The sequence below is a fragment of the Thecamonas trahens genome (assembly GCF_000142905.1).
Source record: "Thecamonas trahens ATCC 50062 unplaced genomic scaffold supercont1.37, whole genome shotgun sequence".
Taxonomy (NCBI): domain Eukaryota; order Apusomonadida; family Apusomonadidae; genus Thecamonas; species Thecamonas trahens.
This window is the reverse complement of record NW_013657643.1, coordinates 165911-190878: the sequence shown is the minus strand read 5'-3', so window position 1 is coordinate 190878 and position 24968 is coordinate 165911. Positions and strand designations below refer to the sequence as shown.

At 65.1% G+C, this 24968-nt stretch overlaps 7 protein-coding genes across 7 annotated transcripts in view; 2 read left to right on the top strand and 5 right to left on the bottom strand.

Moving 5' to 3' along the window:
* AMSG_07776 (uncharacterized protein) overlaps positions 1-4499 on the top strand; it is a gene marked incomplete at its 5' end in the record, with an annotated part of 4863 nt that extends 364 nt beyond the window's left edge. The window contains one exon of the mRNA XM_013900384.1: positions 154-4499. Within this exon, the coding sequence (XP_013755838.1) occupies positions 154-4472 (4319 nt within the window). The 3' untranslated portion in view covers positions 4473-4499. The remainder of the gene's footprint in view (positions 1-153) is intronic.
* Positions 4500-4512: 13 nt separating this feature from the next.
* AMSG_07775 (uncharacterized protein) lies at positions 4513-11372 on the bottom strand (the record flags this gene model as incomplete). Its single annotated transcript, XM_013900383.1, has 3 exons — positions 4513-7109; positions 7348-10864; positions 10905-11372. 3 exons carry the CDS (start codon positions 11370-11372, stop codon positions 4513-4515), a joined length of 6582 nt encoding a protein of 2193 aa, XP_013755837.1.
* A 477-nt stretch (positions 11373-11849) lies between these two features.
* On the bottom strand, positions 11850-14937 carry AMSG_07774 (uncharacterized protein; the record flags this gene model as incomplete). Its single annotated transcript, XM_013900382.1, has 2 exons — positions 11850-14538; positions 14918-14937. 2 exons carry the CDS (start codon positions 14935-14937, stop codon positions 11850-11852), a joined length of 2709 nt encoding a protein of 902 aa, XP_013755836.1.
* Positions 14938-15935: 998 nt separating this feature from the next.
* On the bottom strand, positions 15936-17513 carry AMSG_07772 (uncharacterized protein). The gene is made up of 2 exons (XM_013900381.1): positions 17302-17513; positions 15936-16966 (listed from the first exon to the last, which is right to left on the bottom strand). The coding sequence occupies exons 1-2, from the start codon at positions 17497-17499 to the stop codon at positions 15974-15976; spliced, it is 1191 nt and encodes a 396-aa protein (XP_013755835.1). The 5' UTR covers positions 17500-17513; the 3' UTR covers positions 15936-15973.
* A 126-nt stretch (positions 17514-17639) lies between these two features.
* On the bottom strand, positions 17640-19806 carry AMSG_07771 (protein phosphatase 2 (formerly 2A), regulatory subunit B). Its single transcript, XM_013900380.1, has 2 exons — positions 19716-19806; positions 17640-18978 (listed from the first exon to the last, which is right to left on the bottom strand). Exons 1-2 carry the CDS (start codon positions 19783-19785, stop codon positions 17690-17692), a joined length of 1359 nt encoding a protein of 452 aa, XP_013755834.1. The 5' UTR covers positions 19786-19806; the 3' UTR covers positions 17640-17689.
* A 269-nt stretch (positions 19807-20075) lies between these two features.
* Positions 20076-21386, top strand: AMSG_07770 (regulatory protein UhpC; the record flags this gene model as incomplete). Its single annotated transcript, XM_013900379.1, has 1 exon — positions 20076-21386. The coding sequence occupies one exon, from the start codon at positions 20076-20078 to the stop codon at positions 21384-21386; it is 1311 nt and encodes a 436-aa protein (XP_013755833.1).
* AMSG_07769 (uncharacterized protein) overlaps positions 21384-24968 on the bottom strand; it is a gene marked incomplete at its 5' end in the record, with an annotated part of 3988 nt that continues 403 nt past the window's right edge. The window contains one exon of the mRNA XM_013900378.1: positions 21384-24743. Within this exon, the coding sequence (XP_013755832.1) occupies positions 21413-24743 (3331 nt within the window). The 3' untranslated portion in view covers positions 21384-21412. The remainder of the gene's footprint in view (positions 24744-24968) is intronic.

The following is a 24968-nucleotide window of genomic DNA, read 5'->3' as shown; positions in this document are numbered from 1 at the left end:
CCCCCCCCCCCTTCCCCCAATAATCGTTCGTTTCGCCCATTCCCCCCCATTTTCATCGTTCCCCGCCTTCCGCCTTTTGGCTTTCGGCCTTTGGCGCCAAAACGACGACACCGCACGCACCGCACCACGTCTGACGAACGGGAGCCATGACAGGCCCCGACCGGACAGGCTTTGAAGAGCTGCGGAGCAAGCTCCATGCGCTGGGCTACCACAATGTGGTGGGCATCGAGTCGGCCCCGGTGGTGGCCGACTTGCTCGATGGCCTGGTCTCGGCCACGGCCTCGGTCGCCCGCCTGCAAGCCGCCGTCGATACGGCCAACCGCGAAGGCCGCAAGGCCCAGGTTCAGCTCGAGCCGCTGGCCAAGGAGAACTCGCGTCTGCTGCACGACAACAATGAGCTCCATGCCGCCCTGGTCAAGCAGGGCAACCAGTTCCGCCGCCGCGAGGACGAGTGGATTGCAAAGAACGCCGCCCTCACCGCCTCCATCCAGGACGCCTCCTTCCTCAACGAGGAGCAGGCCGCCACCATTGCCCGCCTTGAGGCGCAGCTCGACGCCCTCCGGACTCGCGCTGCCGACTCGACTTCCGCCGCTCCGCCGCTCTCGCCGGGCCTGCACCTCTCGTCGCCCGCCCCGCCGCGCCGCGCTGCCCCGGCCGCAAACCCCTCGGCGTCACCTGCGGCTGCCTCGCCGTCGCGCGGAAGCCCTGTCCAGCTCGATCTCCTCGACGCCGCAAACGCCAAGATTGAGGCCCTGACTCGCGATCTCGCCGACGCCCGTGAGCTCGCCGCCTCGCTCACCCGCGAGCGCGACGCCTTGCAGTACGAGGTCTTTGAGTACGAGAAGGAGGTGGCCCGCCTGGGCATGATTGTCGAACGTGGCACTGCCCCCGACCGGCGCGCTTTTGACGCGCAGCAGGCCCAGCACGAGCGTGAGCTCTCCCAGGCCCGCCTTGAGGTCGAGGTCCTCAACTCGGAGCTGGCCAAGGCCCGTGACGCCCTCGCGGCTGCCAACGCCCGCATCGACGCCATGGGCGGCGAGGGCTCGGTCGACGCTGCCCGGGTTGCCTACAAGCAAGTCCTTGCCAAGAACGTCCGCCTCGTCAACGAGCTCAAGGCGCTCCAGGCTCAGGCCGCACAACTCTCATCTGCAGACTCCTCAGCCGCCGCCGCCGCCTCGACTCGAGTCCGCGAGCTGGAGGCCCAGCTTGACACTGCTCAGCAGACCATCTCAGCCCTTCACGCCAAGGCCGCCGCCGCCGAGGCCGCCGCTTCCAAGCTCAAGTCGCAGTCGTCGTCGGTTGCCCAGGTCGTCGACTCGTACGCCTCGGCCCGCTCCTCCTTTGCCGACATCATTGCAGAGCTCGAGGCTGCCAAGGATGCTGCCCGCACTCAGGCCGCCGAAGCCGACGCCGCCGCTCGCACCCTCGAGGCCCGCGCCCGCCGCGCAGAGAACGACCTCGCCGCCCTCACCGACGAGCACGCCGCCCTCACCACAGAGTTCAAGACGTTGCAGCTCCACGTCTCCAAGCTCCAAGTCGAGCGCGAGGAGGCTCAGGCCGCCGCCGTCAACCTCCAGCAAGACAACACTGGCCTCCACCAGCTCCTCGAAAAGCACATGGCCGACAACGATGAGCTCAAGGTCCAGCTCGGCTCCAAGGTGCAGTTCCAGGACACGCTCAAGTCGCTGACAGAGGCCGTCGACCGCGAGCGCTCCAAGATGGGCGAGGAGCTCGAGTCTCTCCAGAATGCGCAAGAACGGCTGCAGACCATGTACGCCGCACTCGAGCAGGAGCGCGACTACTACAAGAAGGAGGTCGAGCGCCTGGCGTCGGACGCCCAGGCCGCCCACACTGCCTCCCAGGACGCGCTCGCCGCGGCAGACTCGGAGCGCTTTGACAAGAACCGGCTCACCAACGAGCTCTCCGCCCTCAAGACCGAAGTCCACGAGCTCGGCCTTGCCAACGCCCAGCTTCAGGCCTCCGTCAAGCAGCTCGAGGCCGAGAAGGACTCGCTGGTCCGCGAGACAGAGGCGCTCGCCCCGTTGCAGGACCGCTTCGAGCAGACCAAGCACCAGATCGCCTCCCTCCAAGAGCAGGCCACCGCCCAAGTCGTCGAGTACAACCGCATGGTCCGCAAGGAGCAGAAGACCGCAGACGAACTCGCAGACGCCCGCGCCTCGGTCGACCACCTCCATGCCACCCTCGCCACCGTCCGCGCTGAAAAGTCCGAGCTCGCAGACGCCCTTGCTCTCGTCGAGTCGCAGGCCAACGAGATGTCCGCCTCGCTGCAGAGCCTCAAGGCCGACCACGACTCGCTCTCTGAGCTCCACGACCAGCTCCGCGGCCAGCACGCTGCCCTCCTCAACGAGCTCAAGGCTCGCGACGCCGAGCTTGCCTCCAAGGCTGGCGACCTCGTCACCACTTCCAATAAGGCCGAGCGCGCCGAGCGTGCCGCAGCCTCCGCAGACGCCGAGCGTGCCGCCATGGCTGCGCAGGTCGCCTCCCTCCAGCAGCGCGTCCTCCTCCTCACCGACGACAAGGAGCACGTCTCGTCCAACTCGTTCAAGCAGGGCGCCTTTATCGCTTCGCTCAACTCCCAGATCACCGCCCTCAAGGCTGAGCTCTCTGCCGCAAACTCGGAGCGCGCCTCGCTCCTCGACCAGGTTGCCGCCCTCAATGACCAGCTCGGGGAGGCCCTCTCCTCCTCGTCCGCCGCCTCGCACAAGGCCTCTCGTATGTCTTCGCTGGTCAACCAGATGAACGTCTCGCGCGAGGATCTCCTAGCCCAGGTTGCTGCCGCACGCGATGACGTCGACGCCGCCACCGCACGCGCCGACGCCGCCGACACCGCACGCGCAAACGCTACCAAGGACCTTGCCCGCAAGGACGCCCAGATTGCAAACCTCCAGCACTCGCTGGCTCTCCTTGACGACCGCGTCGGCGCTACCCAGGCCTCGCTCGACGCAAAAGAGGCAGCGCTCGTGGAATCCCGCGCCGCCGTCGACGCCGCCAAGGCTGAGCGCGACGCTGCTCTCTCCGCCCACGAGGCTACCCAGGAGCAGCTGCAGGCTTGCCTCGCATCCGCAGACAGCAAGGACGCGGAAATCGCCTCACTCGGAGCACAGCTCCAAGACGCCCTTACCACAAAGGCCCAATGGGAGGAGCAGCTCGCCGGGACGTCGGCCTCGGTCTCGTCGCTTGACCAGGACCTTGCCAACATGACCCGCGAGAACCAGATGCTCAACGCCGATCTCGCCGCTGCCGCTGCAGAAGTCCAGGATCTCCGCGCTCAGCTCAGCGACGCCACTGCCCGCGCCCACTTTGCCGATGAGCTCGTCAAGGCCAAGGACCGCGAGCTCAACGACGTTCTCCGCAACTATGCCTCTGTCTCGGACGAGAACAAGCGGGTCGCCGCCGCTGCCGCCGCCGACGCTGCCGACCGTGACGAACTCCGCGGCCAGCTCCTTGCTGCCAACCAGGAGGCTGCCTCCATGGCTGCCCACATCCGCACGCTCGAGCAGGAGAACAAGGGCTACGTCCTCGACCTTCGTGCCTTTGAGCGCAAGCTGGCCTCGCTCTCGCGGCAAGCCCATGACGAGGCCTCGTCCGCCGCTTCTCGCGACGCCGAGCTCAAGGCCGCACGCTCCGAGGTCGAGGCTGCCCAGGCTCTCACCGCCAACGTCCACAAGCACGCCGAGGACCTCCGCGCCCAGCTGGCCTCGGCTCGCGCCCAGATTCACGAGCTCGAGCGCGCCTTGGCCGACGCCCACGCCCAGAACCAGGTCCTGCACACCTCGCTCGCCCTAGAAAAGGACGCCGTTGTCAAGCTCGAGGACCTCCTCGCCTCGGAGCGCCAGCGCGTTCTCTCCACCCAGACCGCAGAGCACGCCGCCTCCGACGAGTTGCTTGTCCTTCAGGGCAAGCTCCGCGCTGCGGACCGCGAAATCGCCGACCTGCAGCGGGCGCAGGCAAGCCTCCATGCCGCTCTTGATGAAGCTAATGCCACCGCAGCCTCGCTCACCCGCACCGCCGAGCTCGCCGCCCATGACTCGATCGACGCGCTCCGGACCCAGCTCGAGTCGGCAGAGGCCCAGAACGCCAAGCTCGAGTCCTATGTAGTCAAGTACGAGAAGGAGTTGCTCCGGACCGAGAAGTCGCTCGGCCGCCTCCGTGCAGAAACCGCCTCGCTCAAAGACGAGCTCAAGGTCCTCCGCACAGAGTCCTCGTCCAAGGATACCATTGCTCGCGACCTCGACCGCGAGCTCAAGGCGCTCGCCTCGCGGCTCGCCCAGGAGCAGTCCGAGAACGCCAAGCTCGAGGAGACGCTTCGCAAGATGGCAAAGAACTGGCGCGCGTACAACGTCCAGCTCTCCGCCCATCTACAGGAGCAGGGCCAATCGGCCGCCTCGGTCGAGATGGCTGCAGAGCTGGAACACATCCGCGACGAGCTCAACCGCTCGCTCCGCCACTAGGCTAAACACTACACAACGAACTCCCCACATAGCGGATTCTTCATTCAACTTGCTGTAGCATCTCTGACCGCGACCGCACAAACGCTTCTACCACGTCGTCGAGCTCGGTCGATGGTCCGGCGCCAAACGGCGACGTCAGCCCATGAGCCGATCGCCGCGTCCGCCGCCGCCGCGCATGCCGCTTGCTGCTTTCAGTACCTTGGTCGTGCTCACGGCTCCGCGCCTTGGAGAGCGAGCCTTCGGTTGCTTGCCGCTTGAATGCCGATGAGCCATGGGCCTTGCGCCGCCGCCGCCCGCCCCCAACCCCATGTGGCATAGACGCTGTCGCCGCTCGCTGCCCGCTGCCAGGCCCAGGTGCAAGAGACGAGCCCGAGTTAGCTACTCGCGTCAACTCGGAATCAAGCTCGGGGTAGTGCCTCCGACTTGGCGGGTCGCGGTGCGAGAGTGGCCGGTATACCAAGGCGTCGATCTTGCCCGCTGCCAACGGAGAGTCGTGCGCAATCGACGCGCGCCGCGTGAGCTTCTCCGAAGAGTCACCACCCAGCTCGAGCGACACATCATGTGACGAGGTCTGCTGCAGCGACTCGGCTCGCTTACTAGCAACGGCAGCGAGCTTGAGCGGAGCGATAGCAGCACGCGCGCCACCACGCGAGCCACGCGGCGTGTGTCCGGAACCGGCGTGATGCTCGTGTGAGCCACGCCGCGTGTGTCCGGAACCGGCGTGATGCTCGTGGGAGCCACGCGGCGTGTGTCCGGAACCGGCGTGATGCTCGTGGGAGCCACGCCGCGTGTGTCCGGAACCGGCGTGATGCTCGTGGGAGCCACGCCACGTGTGTCCGGAACCGGCGTGATGCTCGTGGGAGCCACGCCGCGTGTGAGTCCGCACATGCGACCGCTGACCCCCCATGCTGTGAATGTTGCGTCGTGACCGAGTCGTCCTTGGCGACAACGACGGCTGCCGGTGTGGCTGACCATGGCTGAGGTTCTCGCCGAGCTGGGCGAGCGATATCCGCCCAGGAGACACACCCGCACCATTGTCATCAGGCGGCGTGCCCGACTTGACCGTGCTCGACAGCTGGGTGTGGTAGCCCAGCTCGACATCGTCCCCGTCCCCGTCCCCGTCGTGAAGCTGTGACGAGGACGACTCGACTTGCGAAGACGACGAGAGCGAAGACGACGACGACGCCGACGAGTGTGCCGAAATACCGGCGGTGAGCGGGATGTCGGCCCCGGAGCCAGCGGCACCGTTTGAGGCGAGTGTGCCTGTCGACGACGACCGTGGCGCAATGATGTGGATGCGCTGGTCGTGGATGTCGTGGAGCGTGGTGCGGAGCGCCGAGTCGCGGATGTCCGAAAGGTGCTTGTTGAGCTCAGACCAGAGGATGGCCTCGCGGACGCCCAGGACGCGCTCGTCGGACCCGGGAACTTGGGGCGTGATGATGTTGCGGCGCCGGTTGGCGAGGATCTCTTGCACTGACGCCATGCCAAGAATAGCAAAGGAGGCGCACAGAACACCGACCGAGATCATGTCGACAAGCGTAACTGTGAGACTGTTGGGAAAGTTGTTGGCCCAGTACATGACGCCGGCAACAAGGAGAGCGAGAATGCCAATGTTGAGCGAGTTGTCGAGCGTGTTGTGGAGCGGAAGAAAGTACGGCTGCGTTCTGGTCTGGATGTACAGTGCACAGCCAAAGATGGAGAAGAAGCCGATGAACAGCCAGACAGGCATCTCTGAGAAAAACAGAGAGACGGTGACAATTGCGAGTCGCTTGCCGAGCGAGACAAGCTCAAAGTAGTAGTAGTACCGGCGGTAGCTGTTGTAGATCGGGCCATACCGGATGATGGTCAGCGGCGCGTCGAGTCGCTTCCGGTTGGTGTACAGGAGAAACGAGAAGAGAGCCGGGAGCGCCGCCACATAAAGTACAAACGCGCCAAGGGCCACAGGCAGGAGCGCCCACCACTGCGTGTCAAAACACTCGGTCGAGTAGTCAGCATCCAGGTACCACTTCGCGTTGGGCAGCCGGGTGCAGTCAAAGTACACGAGCGTCGCCTTGCACAGCGGAATGTAGAGGAGCGGGCCGATGACAAATAGCATGCGGAGCGGGATAGCAAAGAGCGAGGTGCCGCTAGAGAGCTGCGCTTGGTACATGCTGTTTTCCGTCGACCGCGACCGAACGGCAGTCCAGAGTGCGCGGGCGGCGGTCATGATGCCGGCTACAACAGCGAACATAAACGGCACGCCAATGTTGAGCAAGTAGCGGTGGTAGAACGAGCGGAGCGTGCAGCCCATCGCAAAGTACGAGGCATCGACGTTGGCAACGTTGGACGAGGAAAAGACCGCAGTGAGCTTGGACGGCCAGTTGAACGGCGCCACGCCCAGGATGCCGAGCATCTGCAGGTACACAAGGATGACCGAGAACGAGTACGGGACAAGCTTCTTGCCGCGGTTGCGAGCGAGGTCGGCGTGTGACGATGACACAGCCTTGTCATGCGCCGAAAACGCCGACGCCGAGAGCAGAAAGCCGACAACGGCAAAGATGGCAACAAGGACAATGAAAAGACAAAGAGCCCGATCGAGGCGGGCGGACAAGTTGCGCACGACCCGTCCGAGAGCCGGTGCGAGCCCGGCCCACAGTCCTTGCACATGTAGGACCCGACCTCGTACGCCGAGTCACAAAGTGTGCCTGACAGGCACGCGCTCGAGACGGGACACTCTGAAAACGCACCAGTCTCGACTGGCCCGGTCGGGTACCAGCCAGGCAGCGCGACCGGAGCCGCGCTGCTGCCTTGGCATGATGCACCCTTGGGCAAGCTATGCAGGCCACGTCGTTCACCAGCATCGGCGTCCAGAAACCCGGCAAACACTCGCACGGACCCGGATCCGAACTGTTGGAGGCGACGCTGCGGATGGTGTTGGCCGGACAGAGCCGACACTCGCCGTCGATTGGCACGGCACCACCACCGCATGTGAGCTCGACAAGACACGGTGCGACCGAGAGCTCGTCCGAGTACTGGCTGTCGCCACACGGCGAGCAGACAAGCGGCCGGCCAACCTCGGTAGCACGGCCCCAGTTGACCGGACACGCCGTGATGGTGGTGGAGACGTAAACCGGCGACGCCGTAGATGAACCCTTGAGCGTCACCTCGAGAGCGACAGCAACGTTGATGTCATCGCCGTCGCTCCAGGTCACCACCGAGACAGCTCCACCAGCGAGCGAAAAGCCTGAACCGTCCGACTCGAGTGAGACACCCTGCTGGAGACCGGAGATGTCGGCGTTCGAGTTGGCAACCAGCTCGCCTTGGACGAGAACGCCCGGATCCTTGGCCTCAGAGCCGTATGCATCGGAGAGCACCACTTTGCCACTACCCAGCTGGCCACCAGACGGCACACTGGCCACCAGCTGTTCGATGACAGCAATCGCGTTGGGCGGCGTTGCCCGCGTCGGACCATAACCCCCCACACTCGCTGCTGGGCTCGACTGCGGCAGTTCGACAACGACGCCAGTGAGAGGAAGACACTCAAAGACAACGCCACCGGCAATCGAGGCACTCAGCGGCCCACTGAGGGTGGCGCGCGAGGCGTTGACGACGCCATCACAGGCAAAAAACGCTCCACCGTAGGCTGCGGACGACGCAAGGACAGCGGTGTCGCCGAGATGCACCTCGGCTGATGCGGTGCCTGAGGCTGTTTTCAGTGAGGTCGAGACAATGGCCTGCGGAAAGAAGCCAGCAGACGGCGCAACAGCGAGCGCTCCGCCCCAGGCAGCCGAGGAGTCGCGGACAGTGCAAGCCAAAGTGAGCGTGAGACGGCTGGTTCTAGTCACCAAGGCCACGCCACCGGCGCCAAGGGGAGCCGACGAGCGGTCAAACGCGGTCCTGGCGGCCGAGACAACAGCGCCGGGTGCATCGACAAGGATGACGCCACCAGAGCCTGCGCTTGCGGTGTTGCTGGCAAAGCTCGAGTTGGTGATAGTGGTCACCGAACTCGAGCCGAGGACAAGGAGGGCGCCGCCTCCGCCGCCAAAGCTCCCGACCGCACCCGACGCGACGTTGCCGTCGAGTGTGCACTTGGTGAGGGTGAGCTTGGCTGAACTTCCAATAACAGCGACAGCGCCACCGCCTCCGGCGGCAGTGTTGTTGGCAAAGACAACCAAAGTCGCGGTGAGTGAGCCGAGTGTGTCGACAAGAACAGTGCCACCGAGCCCGGCGAGGACCGACGTCGAGTCAGCGCGTGCAGAGCACTCGGCCAGCTCCAGGTTATTGAGAACGAGAGCGGCTGACGGCCCGACCGCCAGCGGCGAGGTAGCGGCGAGAGTCGACGAGGCGTGGCGGACGGAGAGGCCGTTGATGGTGAGTGTGACACCCGAGCCGGTGACCTTGAAGAGCACACCACCGGCCGTGCCGCAGTCTACAACTGCACCGCCACCATGAAGAGTAAAAGAGCGCTCGACGAGGTGGTAGCCTGGGTTGCCTGGAGCGCGGGCGCACGACGAGTAGGTGGATATGTGGCCGGGCAAGGTAAGCCAGGCCTGCAGCGAGTGGGCAATCATGGCCGAGAGGCAGGAAAACGTGGCCTGGACACCGCCGCACTCGGGCGGCGGCGACGACACGAGGTTGCGGGAGGCAGTTGACGGGTAAGCCGAGAGCGTTGGGACAGACGGTGCCCATTGGAGGCCATCACCGGCCGAGACCCAGACCAGATCAAAGTAGCCATCGGTATTGATGTCCATCGGTGCACCTGCTGAGAGCGGGGCAGCGAGCGACCAAGTGACTTCGCGGGTGGTCGGCGCACCGGCGCTCCCGATGTTGACCAGCCAGCCGAGCGAGTCGTCCGAGATGAAAAACAGGTCTGCCACGTGAGAGGCGTGGATGCGATCTCCCAGAAGCGAATGCGGCGAAATGGCAGCAGCTGGACCGATCGATGCCCGCGGCGCCGGCGCAAGCGGCGCAACAGCAAACGCTCCGGGCCCAACCCCAAGAAGGACTTCAACGCCTCCGGTCTCCGTACCCCACGCCAAGTCGTCGAGTCCATCTCCGTCATAGTCGACGAGCACAAGATCGACTGCGTCGGCACCGACGCCCGAAGCAACAATGGAGCTGGCACCAAAGTAGGCTGGCGCGGGTGCAACGGGGAAGCGGAGGACGTCGGCTGTGCCCGCGTCGAGAACGACGAGGCTTGCGTCACCCGGGAGGAGGACCATGGACACAAAGTTGCTGCCTGCAGACGTGACCGTGACTGGCGCAGAAAAGGTGCCTGGCGAGGTCGGATTGTTGACCAGAACAACGACGGACGAGACCGAGGCGACGATGACGTCGGGGAAAACATCGCCATTGAGGTCAGAGACAATGAAGGCCACACCGGCTGCGAGGGAGGTGGCGATAGTGCGCGGCGCCTCAAAAATGCCGCCGCCGCCGCCGGCCACCACGCGCAGGTTGCCGTCAGCGGATGAGATTGCGAGCAGGTCGAGGGCAGCATCGGCGGTTACGTCGACCAGCGCCGCATCGGCGAGCGACGGCCCGAGGGCGTCGGCGGTAGCGAGGACGAGCGGTCCGGAGAACGAGACCGCCCCACGGTCTTTGGCGTACCAGGTCACCTCACCAGACTCGGCAACGGCAACAAGGTCGACTGAGCCGGAGGCATCGACGTCGCCTGCGAGGAGGACCAAGGCCGACGTGACGGCGTCGTCAATGGTGATTACGGCCGGCTTGGCGGGGCCGATGTCGATGCCGGCGGCAAAGGTGCCCGACACAAAGGCGACGATGCTGTTGCCGGCCGACGCGCCGGCGACGTCAAGCTCGCCGTCCTTGTCAAAGTCGGCGATGGCGAGAGTTGTTGCGCCTACAAAGTCACTATTGGGCGTGAAAGGTGCATAGAAGCCACCCGCGCGGTTGGATACAAAGGCAAAGAGGCCAGCACTACCCGAAGTGGCAACGATGGCGTCGTCCCAGCCATCGTCGTTGATGTCGGCGGTGTAGCCGCGGACGGCGAGGAGCCCACTCCCGAGCTTGCCGGATGGGACAGGGCTTGTAGCCCAGACTCCTCCAGAGTTGACTACCAGCAGCGCGGTGTTGCCGACCACGGCGAGGACCGAGCGGTGCGGGGAAGCCGCCTCGAGACGCGGCGTGGCGAGAGCCCGCATAGCGACGGCGGTGCCTGTGGCAAGGCGGATGACGGCAAAGTTGCCGGAGCCGTCATTGGCGGCATAGTCGAGGACTGCGGCAAGCGAAGCGTCCCTGCCGGCGATGACCATGTCAAGATCCGAATCGCCGTCCATGTCGATGAGTGCGGCCGCCGTGTGACCTGCCGGGTATGCGGCAACCAACGAGGAGGCTGGGGTGGAAAAGCCCCCGGCGCCGTTGCCAGCATACCAGCGGCAGCCGCGGGCGTGTCTCTGAGCAGATGACCACGTCGTTGTTTGCGTCAGCATCGACGAGAGCGATGCGAATGTAGCTCACGTCTGGCGTAGCTGGCAGCGGCGAGGTCGGCCCGGTAAAATCCCAGCCGGTGCCTGCATCATTGAGGTAGACAAAAACGTTGTTGTTCTCATCGGACATGACCAGGTCCGGGTACCCGTCACCGTTGACCATGCCTGCGGCAAGGGCAGTACAAGGCTGGAGGCTTGAGTCGACTTGGTGGCGCGACCAAACGCCCGTGGCATCGGTAGTGGTCACATACAGTTCGTCCGTGCTGAACAGGATTGTGCCAATGGTGCAGTACGCCACATCGGTGTAGCCATTAAGGTCAAAGTCGGCAGCAGCAATGGCAAACGGGTCACCGGTCAGTACGTCTATGACCACAGTGGGCGAGTCTGTGTAAGGTGAGCTGGTCGTCTGCGCTCCGAGCTGTTGGGCCGAGCAGAGGACGACGACGACCATGGCGGTAATAAGAAGGGCTGACATGGGTGGTGGTGGTAGGGGCAGGGGTGGTAGCGGTGGGGGTGGTAGCGGTGGGGAAGAAGGTGGCGTGGGGAGAGCGAGAGGTGGATCGTTTAGCGGTGGAGGTGGTGGAGGTGGTGGTCCCGCGGCTTGCGGGCGACCGTACCGAACATCTCGTGCCGTTGTGGCACATTGGTCATGAAATTTGTCCCATTCGGTGGGGGTGTCCCGGCAGATCTTCGTGTCAACACGTCATTCGGATGACATCTCGTTGCGTCTGTATAGCAGCGGGACAGAAGTGGTCGAGATGGAGCGGAAGTGGGGGTTCCGAGGCACGGCTAGAGCGGTGAAGTGTGCTGGAGGCCGGGCAGTGTATAGATTGGGCAGAGAGTTGGCGGACCGGAGCGATGGCGCATCGGTCGAGGTGGTGCGGGTAAAGGCGGGGTGAGGGCGGACGTTTGACAGCTGGCTGGGATGTGGCTGACACGTAGATGCGGCTGGTCAGCTGCCGCGTTGATCGAGGAGCTTGGCGAGGCAAAAGGTGAGGGCGGTGCCGACGACGCCGAGGAGCTTGTTGCGGACGAGGGCGGTGAGCGGGACGCCGGCAAGGGTCTCGGGCGGAGTGTGTGAGAGCCAGGAGGCGTGCTCGGCCATGGACTGGACGAGGCGCGAGAGGGCCGACTGGGACTCTGCGTCTGTGGCGTCAAGCTTGCGGGTCTGGACCACGAGCTGCTGCATGTGCAGAAAGTCGCGCTGGGCATCCTTGACGTCGTTGAGCTTGATGCCTGCCGAGAGAAAGGCAAAGAAGGAGACAGTGAGCCAGAGCGAGGTAAAGATGGAGACGACGGCGAGCTCGTCGAGGGTCGAGGTGACGATGAGGATGCGGAAGACGGTAAAGACGGTGACGACGACCCAGGCGACAAGAACCGAGCCGACCATTGGGGTGAGTGCGGCCGAAACGAGCTCGCCCTTGGCCAGCGCGAGGTATTCCTTGACCTTGAGCCAAAGCTGGAGGTTGCGCTGGCTGTCAAGGTGCAGCTGCCACTTGCGCCGTGAGCGGCCAACCACAAACGGTGACGCCGCAGAGGTGATGCGGTGGAAGAGACCCATCCGCGCCACGTGCTCGTAGTACGCACCGGCGTGGTAGCCGAGGATGACCAGGCCGACAAACGGGACGACAAAGCCGGAGTAAACGGCAAATGCGACGAGGACGTGGTCGGCGGCGTTGCCACTGCCGCCTCCAAACGAGGTCGATGCCGAGACGCCGGCATTGCGCTTGGCCATGCGGTACATGGGCGCGATGAATCCCTGCACAAAGGCAAGGACAAAGGCAGCAGCGCTGACGCCAGCGACAAACGCCGGTCTGCGCACCACCGCAACAGCGTCGCAGATCTGCGCAAAGAGCCGGTACGCAACCGTCTCGTTGGTGGCGGTCTGCTGGTCGGCCTGGACCAGCGTCAGGATCTCGGCGCGCGAGAGATCACGTCGGCGGCGAGGGGTGGCCAGCTCGACCTCGACCTCTGCTTGCTCCGAGTCATCGTCGTCATCGTCGCTGTAGCTCGAGTCGTCGTCGCCGTCACTGCTATTGTAGGCATAGTCGGCGCAGTTGGACGGCGGCGGCGAGGGGTACGCGGCACGGGCGCGGGCGAGCGAGTCCTCTAGGTATGCCATCTTGCGGGCATAGGTCTCGAGGAGCTTGTCCGACTCGTTCTGACCGAGGACGTAGACAAAGAAGCCATGGTTGGCGAGGGCGATGAGGACGGCAACAAGGAGGACGTACATGGCGAGTGGCTGGAGAACTTCGGTGAGTGAGACGCCGACGTCACGGGTGCGGGCGGCGTAGACGGCAAGCGAGGCAAGTGCCATTGTCGGGACCGGGAGGAGCCACCACGTCACAAAAGTGGTGAGGAGGCCATGCTTGGCCCAGTACGAGTGGACGGTCGGCTGGTCGGGCGAGACGACAAACTGCAGCGGCTGGTGCCACTTGCGCTTGCTGGAGCCCTTGCCGGCATCGCTGCCATCCGAGCATGAGCTCGACTCTTGCGCTTCCGAGTAGTCTGCTCCATCGCTGGTGAGGTAGCGCGAGGTAGTCGAGGACCGGAGGACCGACGAGTACGAGCCACCCCAGCCCGAGTCATCGGACGGGAGGGTCAAGACGGTGGCCGAGAGGGTGGCGGCCTCCAGGTCACCGGTTCGGTGGGCCGAGGCGAGTGAGGAGCGCCGGCCGCGCGACGGGCGGAGGCCAGGGCAGCAGCCACGCGAGAAGCATCTCGTCGACTTGCACCACTGAGGGACGCATGCAAAGAGGGAGAGATTACACGAGGCGAGTGCCGAGTCGAGCGCGTAGCCGAGTGCCCACAGCAAGATGGCGAGCCATAAGAGCGGAGCAAGGACTGGCGCGCCAATAATGATGGTGAGGGCTTGGACGGAGCGAAAGTTGAGGAGCGCAACCAGGACCTCAGTGGTGGTGCGCTCCTCGGAGCCATCGATTTGCAGCTCGAGCTCGTCGCGGTACTGTAGGACGGCCTGGATGGAGCGCTTGTGCAGGAGAGCATCGAGCGCGTCGTCGTCAGAGACCGAGACTCGCTCGTAGCCCTCGACGGCCTCGGCGGCCTGCATGCCGAGGAGGAAGCGGCGGCGGGCGGCCGATGGCTCGGCGGCAAGCTCGTTGGCAAGCTCGTGCTCGAGACGCAGCCCGATCTTGAGCTCGTAGCCCGTCGGCTCGCCCGACGCCCGCTTGAGCTTGCACCACTTGCGGGTCGAGACGCCGAGCGAGAGGCGACCAAGTGGAAAGGCGACGGCGCCGAGGGCTTTGCGCGCGGTGGCGGTGGCGGACTCGCCGCGGTGCTGCCGCGGGAGGGCAAAGAGGGTAAATGCGACGTACGGTGCGTCGGCGACGAGCGGGAACTTGGTGGCCACGCCCCAGACCGGCACAGGCTCATCGGGTGTGGTGAACGAGATCGAGCCGTAGCGGATCTCGACGGCATAGCGCTTGCTCCGCTTGCCGCTGTCGAGCGCCCCGCCGCGGGCGGCATACACTGCGACCTGGACATGGGCGTTGGGGATGATGTCCGGGCTATCACTCTCCAGATCCGACACGCTCACCGCCACCTTTCGCTTGCGCCTCCGCTTGCGCTCCCGCCCGCCTCTGCTCCGTCCGCTGCTGTTGTTCGACGACTTGCGCCGCCGCCTGCCCTTGCTGCTCGACCGCCGCCGCCGCCGCCTCCGAGGGGGGCTCTCTGACGAGGTGCGCTTCTTCTTACGCGACCTGCCCTTGGCCATGTGTGTCAAGTTGGGTGTGGGCTGAGTTGGGTGGTACCACCACCAGAAGGTGCGTGTCTGGAATCACCGCCTGCCGCGGTGGTGTTCTGCGCTGTGGCGGGAAACTCGCCTGCTCGCGCCTGTTCGCCACACTCGCCGTCATTCGCCCCGCCCGCCCCGCCTCATTCACCGGCGACTGGGTTGGTTTGGTGGCCGGAGTTTCTGCCCGCAGCTAGCTACTCTGGCTTTTTTTTCCCCTTTCGGCTGACCGTCAAAGCCCCCCCCCCCCCCCCTCCCACAGTCCCCACCTCACCCGCTTGTTGAGCATGTCTCCGACTGTAGTGAGTGTTCTGCTTCTGGTGATGGTGGTGGTTGTGGAAGTTATGGGAATGGCGGGGCGGGCGGCAGCGAGCCATGCAGGATGCGAGGCGGCGGTGGCGGCGTTCCACGCCGAGTCCGGGCCGTCGCCGACGATGGTGCTCGACATGTTTGCTGACGATGTGACTTCTATGTTTGGCGGCGTCGAGTACAACACATCGACGACCATTGCCAAGTTCAAGGCCTTCTACGAGTCGTGTCCAGGCATCTACATCCGCCCGTTTGCTATTGCCCCTGCCTCGGGCAACGACGAGTTGTGTGCCATTGGCATCGACGTCGGCCTCGCGTGCACAACCTCGAGCTCGGCGCCAGACGCTCCGCTCGCCTTTGTTGACGAGTCGTACTGGGCTGTCATCATCGCCGACACCAAGTCCGGCCTCATTACCCGGTGGGAAGAGTACCCGCCGATCCCGCCGACTGCCAACACCACGGCCATGGCCAACAGCATCGCCGAGTTCTTCAAGGCCTGGGCCGACCGCGATCCGGCCGCGCTCGGCGCTGTTCTCGCCGCCGATGCCTCGATCGACGTCTACGGGCAGGGCTATGACAAGGACGCATTCGTGGCGTACGCGCGCGGAATTATGGCCCAGTGGTCGCAGGCCCGATTCGACACCTCGCTGGTGGTCACCACCGGCGGGCGCTTCGCCACCTCGGAGGTGACGTCGTTCCTCGTCGACACCGATGGCCAGCCGTTCATCCACGCTGAAGTCACCTTTTTCCATTTCGACGAGACTTACCTCCTTGATGAGGTGGTTGTGTACTCGGTCAAGACGAACCACATCAAACCGTGAGCAGGCGGTGTTCATCTATCGCATGGCCATGCGGGGCTGACCACGACGTGGTGAAGCAGCCCATCACCGCCCCGTGCCAGCTACATCTATGTAGTCGGTTGTTTCAAGTGGAACGTAAAGCGGCTTTTTCATTGGTGCGTGCGTCTATGGTTGGGTTTATGGCGAGGCAAGGGTCTCGTGGTTGTACGACGATCTCTACTCGTCCTCGGCGCCGGCACGGATGTCGACCTTCTTGTGAAGGTGGGCGTACTTCTGCTTGGAGGGCGGCAGGTACTTGTCGGCCTCGATCTCGGTCCGCTCCATCCACCAGAGAACACCCTCGGCGATGCCACCCTTGGCCTTAAGGGCGGCGAGCTCGGCCGAAGCCTCCTCCATCTTGGCCTCGAGCTCGACCTGGCCCTGCTCGGCCTCGGCCTTCTTGGCCTCCATCTCAACCTGCTTGGCCTCCTGCTCAGCCTGCTTGGCCTCCATCTCGGCCTGCTTGGCCTCCTGCTCGGCCTGCTTGGCCTCCTGCTCGGTGCGCTTGGCTTCCTGCTCCTCGCGCTTGGCAGCCACGATCTTCTTCTCCTTACCGACCTTGCGGAGCGAGGCCTCCTGGGTCAGCTTGGCCCGGCGAAGCGGCATCGGGTCCTCGGCCTTGAGCTGGGCGAGCTCGGCCGCGGCGCGGTTGCGCTTGACCACGCCGAGCGTGTCGTCGTTGGCCTTGGCCTCGGCGGTGGCAATGGCGCCGTGGTACGCCTCCTCCTGCGCGTGCAGGTCGTCGATGGCAGCCTGGAGCTCATCCTCGGCGGCCTGGAGCTTGGCCTCGGCGGCCTCCAGCTCGGCCACCGCCGCGTTGAGCTCTTCAACCGCTGCCTGCGTTGCCGCAACAGCCTCCTGCAGCTCGGCGACCACCGTCTTGAGCTCGGCCACCGCCGCGTCGAGCTCGGCCACCGCCGCGTCGAGCTCGGCCACCGCCTGCACCTGCGCGGTCAGTGCCTCGGACAGCTCGTCGAATTTGGCCTGCGCCTGGTCGATCTCCTCCTGGTTGCCGCCCTGCGGCGCGTTGACTGTCTCGTCCACGCCAAACCCGTAGCGGTAGACAAGGTACTCGAGGAGCGCCATGTGCCCGTTGGCATCCTGGTCGATCTCGCGCAGCTTCTTACGCATCTCGAGCACAGTCATGGTCTCATCCAGCGTCTCGAGGAACTACTCCCCCCTCCCCGGCGAACCAACATGTCCATCGAGCCATGCGCCAGCCACAACGTGCCGTCCACATCGTCCACGTCCACCCGCCCGCCATTCGCCGCGTCACCACGAATTCGCCGTATTCAAAGAAAGGCCCATTTTTTTCGCCGCTGTGCGTGAGTCGGTCGCCACCCCCCCCTCCCCCCCCCCCGCACCACCTCCACCACCGCCACCTCGAGCAAGAGATGACCCGTAGCCACCGCCACCACGTCCGCGGACAAACAGCTCGACGTTCTTCACCCTCCCCTCCCACCTTTTCTTTGTCCCACATCGCAAACGCAACTCGCCGTTCGTACCTTGTGCGAGAGGAACTCGTCAATCTCGTTGCCGTCCTTGCTGTTGCTGGCGTCGAGCTCGATGAACTTCTGGGCAAACTTCCACACGTTCTCGGCCTCCTCCTTCATGCCCTTGTTCCAGAACCCGTTGAGGAACCAGACGGCCTGCTCCGAGTACTTCTTCTTGCACAGATCAGAGAATTGCTCGCCTGCTGCCATGACTGGTATTTTTTGAAGTCGAGTATGGTCGTTGCCTGTCTGTTCTCGCCCAGTCGCCTGGTCGCCGGCCAGCCGTCTGCTGTCGCCGTTGGCTGTCGAGGCTTTTGAGGGGGTCAGGGGAGGGGGAGGGGGGTAAGGGATAGACGGATAGATCGTTCACTGCAAACGGGGAGGGGAAGGATAGAAAGCCTCACGACGAGTGGATGACGTACAGGTTGTTGGCGTTGGCGACGGCCATGGTGTTCTCGTGCGGGTGGAAGGCGAGGTGGAGGACCTTGGACGAAAAGTCGATGGTATCCGGGTTGATGTCGTGGTCGGCGCGCTTGTCGCGCTTGCGGCCAAGGCGTGAGAGGCCCTTCTTGGAGGACGACTTGCGCTGAACGTTGCGGGAGGCCTCGAGAACGTTGTCGGTCTTGCCGTCACGGTCGTAGACGTGGAAGAGCGAACCGTACGAGCCGGTGGCGACGTTGCCCGAGTCGCCAGCCCAGCAGCACTCGAAGCGATCAAAGATGGCGTCCGACTCGTAGAGCTCGCACAGCTTGCCCGAGAGATGGTCGTGGACCGGGAGGACGGTGACTGGCTTGGACTCGTTGCGGACGTCCCAGATCTTAAGGGTGAGGTAGTCACGCGAGAGGATGTAGCGGCCGTCGCGCGAGAAGCGCGCGTCCGAAATGGACGAGATGATCTCCGAGAAGAATGACTTCTTGGACGGGTCCTCGGCCTCTTCAAAGTTCTTGGCGTGGACGTCGCAGAGCGCAGCCTGCCGCATGTCGGCGAGCTTGATGTTGCCCTTGGACGACGAGTAGAGGAAAATGTTGCACGAAATCGGATGGAACTCGGACGAGGTGATGACTTCGGTCAGCTCCTCCATGTTCTCGGGCTTGATGTCGACAATGTTGAACGACTGCGACGAAATGTCCAGGTTCCACAGGTTGATCCGCAGATCGTCGGCAGAGAGGTACGTCTCTCCGTCAGAGTTGAGCGAGATCGAGTTGATGTGGTACGCGTGTGCGTTGGCGTAGATCCGCCGCGGCGTCGCAGCCACCACCGTGTCGGTCGTCACAAGCTGTGGCACTTTGAGCGTCGCAATCGACGTCGAGAGCGACGCATCGCGCCGCCCGTCGAGGTTCGTCGACGTCACCTCCTGCACCTTCTTGTCATAGATCTTCCACAGCTTGATCGTCTTGTCGTTTGTCGAGAGCAAAAAGTGCGCCGCATTCGACCGCTTGCACCACTTGATCTTGTTGATCTTCTCCTCGATCTCCAGCGACTTGAGATAGTCAAACTCGGGCTCGTGCGACTGGAACTCGGCGTAGAACCCGTACTCGGCAGACACGTACTTGTCAGACTTGCGCTTCGACGACGTCGACGGCGCAACCTTCTCGTTCGACCGCTCAAACACAACCACGCGCCCGCCCTTATCGCCGGTCGCCAGGTAGTCACCCGTGTGGTCAAACTCGACCGTAGAGATGATGTCGGCTGCGGTGCCGTTCAGTCCATGCCCACCACCAGCCCGTCACCAGCCGTTAACCAGCCACAACCAGCACAACCATGCACACTTGGTCCTGTGAGTCCCCCCCCCATTTCTTCGCTTCTCCCTCTGTCCCCTCCCGCTCTTCCTGCCCCCCCCCCCCCCCTTCCCCCTCTTGCCAGACCCTGACTGGCTCGCAACCAAGCCACCCCGCAATTTCCCAAGTACGCCTGCGGCCGCGAGTCATTGCCCCTCGCGGGATAAAGCTCGGGCAGCTCAAAAAGGTATACACAGGGGGAGAACGAAAGACTGCAAGGCGTCCGGCACGCACAAACTGGTCTCCGCCGTCGGTACAAGCCGCTACCGCCTTGTAAGCTGCCCCGAGGGGCGGCGAGCGGGGCCGGCCGTTCGAAACCAAAAAATAGGTCGGCGGCCCGAGGCACTTGCTCAGAGCGGCTCCTGCAAGGGGTGCACCAGGCAGGAGCAATGCCGCAGTGCCACACCAGACAGTGTCTCGGGGGAGTATCCATGGTCTTGATATACCAGGCAAGGCTGGCGTCTCCGGTACGTCGCTGCAAAGGCCTACGGGCGCACACCAATCTCGGCGGCTGGCGAGCGGCCCAGCCAGCGAAGACGAACAACCACGAAGTGATCAACCCCCCTTTGGCGGAGAAGGCCGGCACTTTGCGAGGAGGGCGCAAGCGCAAGGCACACGGGGACCACAACAATCTCACACAACACGTACCCTCGGTCACCTCGCCGATGGGCTGCTTGTCCCCAAACGACTGGGCGAACTTGAACGACGTCAGCGCCATGGTGCGCGACGCAAAGACAAGTGGAAATCGGGTGGGGGGACGGTGTCGGAGGTCGGCGTTGGGGCAGGGGGGGTAGCCCCAGCCCCGGCTCAAAAGGGAGGGGGGGGGGGGGAGGGGAAGGGAAGAACGGCGAGAAAAAATTGTTTGACGTGGTTCACCCCCCACCCCCCACCCCCCACCCTCCGCCCCAACTGCCGCCTCCCCACCCAACAACTCCAACACCAGGCACAAGCACCACTTGTCGACACTGCATGGCACGTGGGGACTTGGTGTACCGGAGACGCATTGGGATGGCGGGCAAGGATGGCGGGAGCGGTGAGGGCGGGCGAGGCGTGGTGGAGTGCGGAAGCGAGACGGCGCGGAGGCGTGCGGTGGCCGGCATGTGCGTGGCGGGCATGGCTTACTACACAGCGTGGAAGTCGTGGGCGTTTGTGGGCAAAGAGATCATGGCCGAACTCGAGGTGGATAAGGCTGCGCTTGGCTCGCTCTCGTCGGCGCTAATTCTGGCCTACGCTGCGTCCAAGTTTGTGGTCGCTCCGCTCGCCGACACGGTGGACGTGCGGCTGATGCTCGCCGGTGGCCTGGCTGCCAGCGCGCTTGTGGCGCTAGCCTTTGCCTCGGTCTCGTCGCTGCCGCTGATGGTGCTCCTGTGGGCGGGCAACGGTCTTCTTAACGGCGCCTGGTGGCCGCCGTGCGGCAAGCTGCTCATCTTCTGGTTCCCGCCTGACCAGCGCGGGACGTGGTGGGGCGTGGTCTCCACCACCCGCCCGCTCGCCGGCGCCCTCCTTGCCTTTATCGTTCCGCCGCTTGCTGCTACCTACGGCTGGCGCATGGCCATTGCCATCCCGTCAGTTGTCTCGCTCCTTGCAGCCGGACTCGTCCTGGCGTGGACGGCGCCGCCGCCGGCGACGGCCGGCGAGCAGTCGGCAGCATCGCCGGTCAAGGTGACGGCTAAGAAGGCGGCGGTCAAGGAGGCGGTGTCGGGGAACGCATCGTCGGTCTCGGCGCTCCTCACTAACCCGTCGATGTGGTGGCTCAACTTGGCCTGCGCCTTCTGCCTCGCAGTCAAGGTCGCGCTCGGCGACTGGCTCGTCATGTGGCTCGAGGAGAAGCGCGGGTTCGACAAGGCTTCGGCGGCCGCGCTCATCTTTTGGCTCGAAGTCGGATACGGGTCTGGCTCGCTGACCTGCGGCTGGATCTCGGATACGTTTTGTGGCGGCTCGCGGGCCAAGGTCAATCTGTGGGCCCAGGTGGTGGCGTCGGCTGCACTCGGCTGGCTCTTCTACGGCCCGCTTCCGGCGCCTCAGCTCTCGCTGCCGGCCGTCGTCTTTGTCTTTGGCGCCGCTATCAACATGCCGGCTACGCTCATCGGCATGGTGGCGTCGGAAAAGGTGACGCCGAGCCTCGCGGCGACGGCGTGCGGCATTGTAGGTGGCGTCGGCTACCTCGGCGCCTCGCTCTGCGGCTTCCCCCTCGGCGCGCTCGTGCAGGCCTACGGCTGGCCGATGGCCGAGACACTGCTGGTGACGTTCTCGGTAGGCGCCGCCATTGCCATGGTCCCGCTCATCGGTGACGCGCCGGTCCCGGCGCACGTCGAGTAGCTCGAGTAGATTTACCGTAAAAGGACTCAGCTGCGCTGGGACCGGCGGCGCCCAAACGACCGCGACGAGAGATCTGGCGAGGATCGCGATGACCGCGCCACCGGAGTCGTCGCCCTCGTCGCCTTGCGCTTGGCCCGCGAGCGGGCGTAGCGGACAAAGAGATCAAAGACCGGCGTTGTTATCGGGCTCCCGCACCGGGCCTCCAACAGCTTGAGGTCCTTGACGTCGGCACGGGTGAGGAACGAGGCTTTCATGGCTGCGCCGAGCCGAGCCGTGTCGGCGCCGGGCGTCTCGAGAATGATGCCGGCCACGTGGACGTAGAGCGAAGGAACCATAAGGGTCTCGGCGAGGCGGAGGACGTCAAAGGCACCGAGCCGGGCCAGAAGCTCGGGCGTGAGCAGCTCGAGCGAGCCCTCGATGAGGTACGCGGCGACGAGCTCGACAACCATCGGCGGCGCCGACTCGAACACAAACTTGGAGGTTGACGGCGCCACTGCGCCGCAGGCCAGAGCCGCCGCCATCGGGACTCGGAACTCGCTGCCGTCAGCAGCCACAAAGACCACCTCTTTGCCCTCGGGCGTCGCCATGGCCGCTACCTCTTCAGACGACATGTGGCGCCGGACCGGTGGAGTCCGGACATTGCGCTTGGACGTCGCCGACGTTCCGCGCTTGGTCGGCGAGTACACCAGCTCAGACTCGTCAAGCCGGCCGTCGGGCCGCGAGCTAATGCGAGCGCCCGGCGGGCCGAGCGCGGCGGCGTTGGTCGAGTTGCTCCGCCGCGCCGGCCGGCTCGACGTCGAGTCGAGGAAGAGCGACTCGGTCCGCGACGGCGACGTCGCTGTCCGATGCCCGCGCCGCGGGCGGAGGCTCGACTCATGCTCGAGGTCAACCGACGCTGTCGAGCCGAGCGGCGAGTGCACCTGGGCCGCCGCGCTCCGCCGCTGCCGTGAGCTCGACGACCTCGTCACGTCCAAGTCGCGCGACGCCGAGCGCCCGCGCGACGCGGCACGCCGCTGCGAAGCATCAGCCTTCTCGCGCCGCCGCTTGGCCGCCGCGGCCTTGACCAGCCGCCGCTTTTCGGCCGCGAGCCGCTCTTCTTCGCGACGGACACGGTCAGCAAGTGCGGCTTCGCGCCGGGCAAGCTCAGCCTCGCGTCGCGCGAGCTCGGCCGCAGCCTTCCGACTTTGCGGGCTGGCTGCGAGTGGCTGGCCGCTGCGCCGCGAGCCGCGTCGGGCCGCCGGCTGCGAGCGTGCTGCGCGGGCTGGTGTCTGGTCGGCCTCTTCCTCGTACTCGCTCTCGTACTCGTACTCATAAAGGCCTGGCGACGGCGCTGGCGGCGGCTGTGAGACGTGCCGCACCGGGGTGGCCCGCTTGGCAGGCGGCGAGCGCTTCGGCGTGCGGGCCCGCCGCGAGCGAGCTCCTGACCGAGCCGCCTCATGCTTGCGGGCCGCGGCACGGGTAGCAGCCTCACGGCGGGCGCGCTCATTGGCCTCGCGTGCCGAGTGCGGCGGCGCCGCGCCAGCAGCCGAAACGTCGTGGTCACGCTCGGTACGGCGGCGCTCGCGCACATACCGCTCGTTCTCGCGGCAGATGCGCTCGACCTCGCGCTCAAGGTCATCCTCACCAGGAAACTGGAGCGTGTGGGTGGCGTCGGCAAGCGTGGCGTCGGCGGTTGCAGCGAGGTCCGACGCGTACTGATGGAGCGAGTGGACTCGTGGTGGTGACGAGGTCATGAGGGCGCGACCGCGGCCATCGTCTCCGGCGCCGACGCCCGGCAGCTTGCCGCGCCGACGAGAACGGCGCGAGCGCTTGGTTGGCGACGCCAGCTTGTCGCCGGACTGATCGAGGTAGCCTGAGAAGGTCGAAGCAGCGAGCGCAGTCGGGTCGCGAGCGCGCGACGAGCGCGAGCGCGACCGCGACCGCCGCGACCGCGAGCGGTTGCCAGATATCCGCGGCTTGTCGGGCGAGAGCTCGTCGAGGGCAAATGAGGTGTCGGAGAAGGCGTCAAACTCGTAAAGGGTTGAGTTGTTCGCCGGGCGGTGGGCGGCGGAAGCGGCAGCGTCGGCGGCGGCAGCACTCGCCTCGGCGTGGACAGCCGGGTCCAGCTCGTACGGGTTGGGGTTTGTACCTGGATCGGCGATGAACGATGTGAGGCTCATGACCTCCTCGGCCAGGTTCTCAAACTGGAGGGTGAGGGCGTCGATGGCGGCGGTGAACTTGGTCTGGTCAGCGCGGGCTTTGGGAGCGATGCGTTTGCGAGGCGATGCGCGCTTGATGGGCGACGGCGAGCCCGGCGACGGCGGGAGCAGCAGCGCCTTCAGATACTCGCTCTGGTCTGACTCCAGCTGCTTGGCGGCCTCCTTCTCGTTGGCAATGCGCGACTCAATCACTTCAAAGGCCTTGCGTTGAATCCATTCGCGCTCAGCCTCTTCGCGCTCACGCAGCAGCTCAAGGCCAACGGCCGCATTGACGGCAATGTCAAAGATATGGTCAAGCCGAGCGTCGGGCTCGACTGCAGCCGCAGTCGACACAGCTGCCGTCGAGACGGCGAGCGATGGCACGTACGACGTCGTCTCTGAGCGCGCACTCGTGGACCCACCGCGGCCCGACGATCGCTTCGGTGGGCCGAGAGATGAGCTGCCGTCAAACGCCGACAGCGCGTGCACGTTGAGCACCCCTCCCGCCACGTCAATACCCGACGACGACGAGTCGGACACCGAGCCGCCAATCTCGTCGTCAGCCGATTCATACTCGTCCTCGTCAGCGTCGCCCGCAATGATCGTTGGCGGGGGGGCAGCGATGGGCTCGGGGGTGGGCTCGGGAGTGGGCTCGGGGGTGGGCTCGGGCTCGGGAGTGGGATCGGGTTCGGGTTCGGGGGTGGGCTCGGGCTCGGGTTCGGGGGTAGGCTCGGGCTCGGGTTCGGGTTCGGGGGTGGGCTCGGGCTCGGGCTCGGGCTCAGGCTCGGGCTCGGGCTCGGGCTCGGGCTCAGGCTCGGGCTCGGGCTCGGGCTCGGGCTCAGGCTCGGGCTCGGGCTCGGGCTCGGGTTCAGGGTCAGGCTCGCCTGCTAGCGACTGGTTGTAGGAGATGAGAAGGGTCTGGGTGCGGTGGTTAAAGTCGATGGACTCCAACGGAGAGTCGGGCGAGTACTTTGCGCCTACAACGTTGCCATCCGAATCGCAGACATAGACGGCGGCTGGTTCCCAGAAGGCAGCCGACTTAAAGTCGTGCCCTGTCTTGCGGAACTTGATCTTGAGCCGCGGGCCCTGCTGCGCTAGACCTTGGTCGTCCTTCAGCGTCACCTTGGCCGACACCAGCTCGTCGCCCTCGTTGACCTGGACATAGACGGTGACGAGCATGCTATACGAATGCGCCCTCCCTCTGGTCCACGCGCCGTCTCCAACCTGTTTCCCCTCCTCCGCACACGGCTTGCGTGGAGTGTTGTGACCCCCCACCGTGATACCCCTTCACCCAGCCCCAGCCCTTATCCCAGCCCCCTGCCCCCTCCCCTCCCACGCGCGCCAACGGCTGCCGCCGGACAACAACCGGCAACCGGCGAATGCATCACACAGTTTCGGGGGGAGG

What these genes read in the sequence shown, in the direction of transcription:
- AMSG_07771 (XM_013900380.1), bottom strand. Translation starts at nt 19,785, where the DNA reads ATGGCGCTGACGTCGTTCAAGTTCGCCCAGTCGTTTGGGGACAAGCAG. An exon ending in CATCGGCGAGGTGACCGAGG is followed by an intron (nt 18,979 to 19,715) that starts GTACGTGTTGTG and finishes ACGGCACCGCAG; the next exon opens with CCGACATCATCTCTACGGTC.
- AMSG_07772 (XM_013900381.1), bottom strand. Translation starts at nt 17,499, where the DNA reads ATGGCAGCAGGCGAGCAATTCTCTGATCTGTGCAAGAAGAAGTACTCG. An exon ending in ACGAGTTCCTCTCGCACAAG is followed by an intron (nt 16,967 to 17,301) that starts GTACGAACGGCG and finishes AGGGGGGAGTAG; the next exon opens with TTCCTCGAGACGCTGGATGA.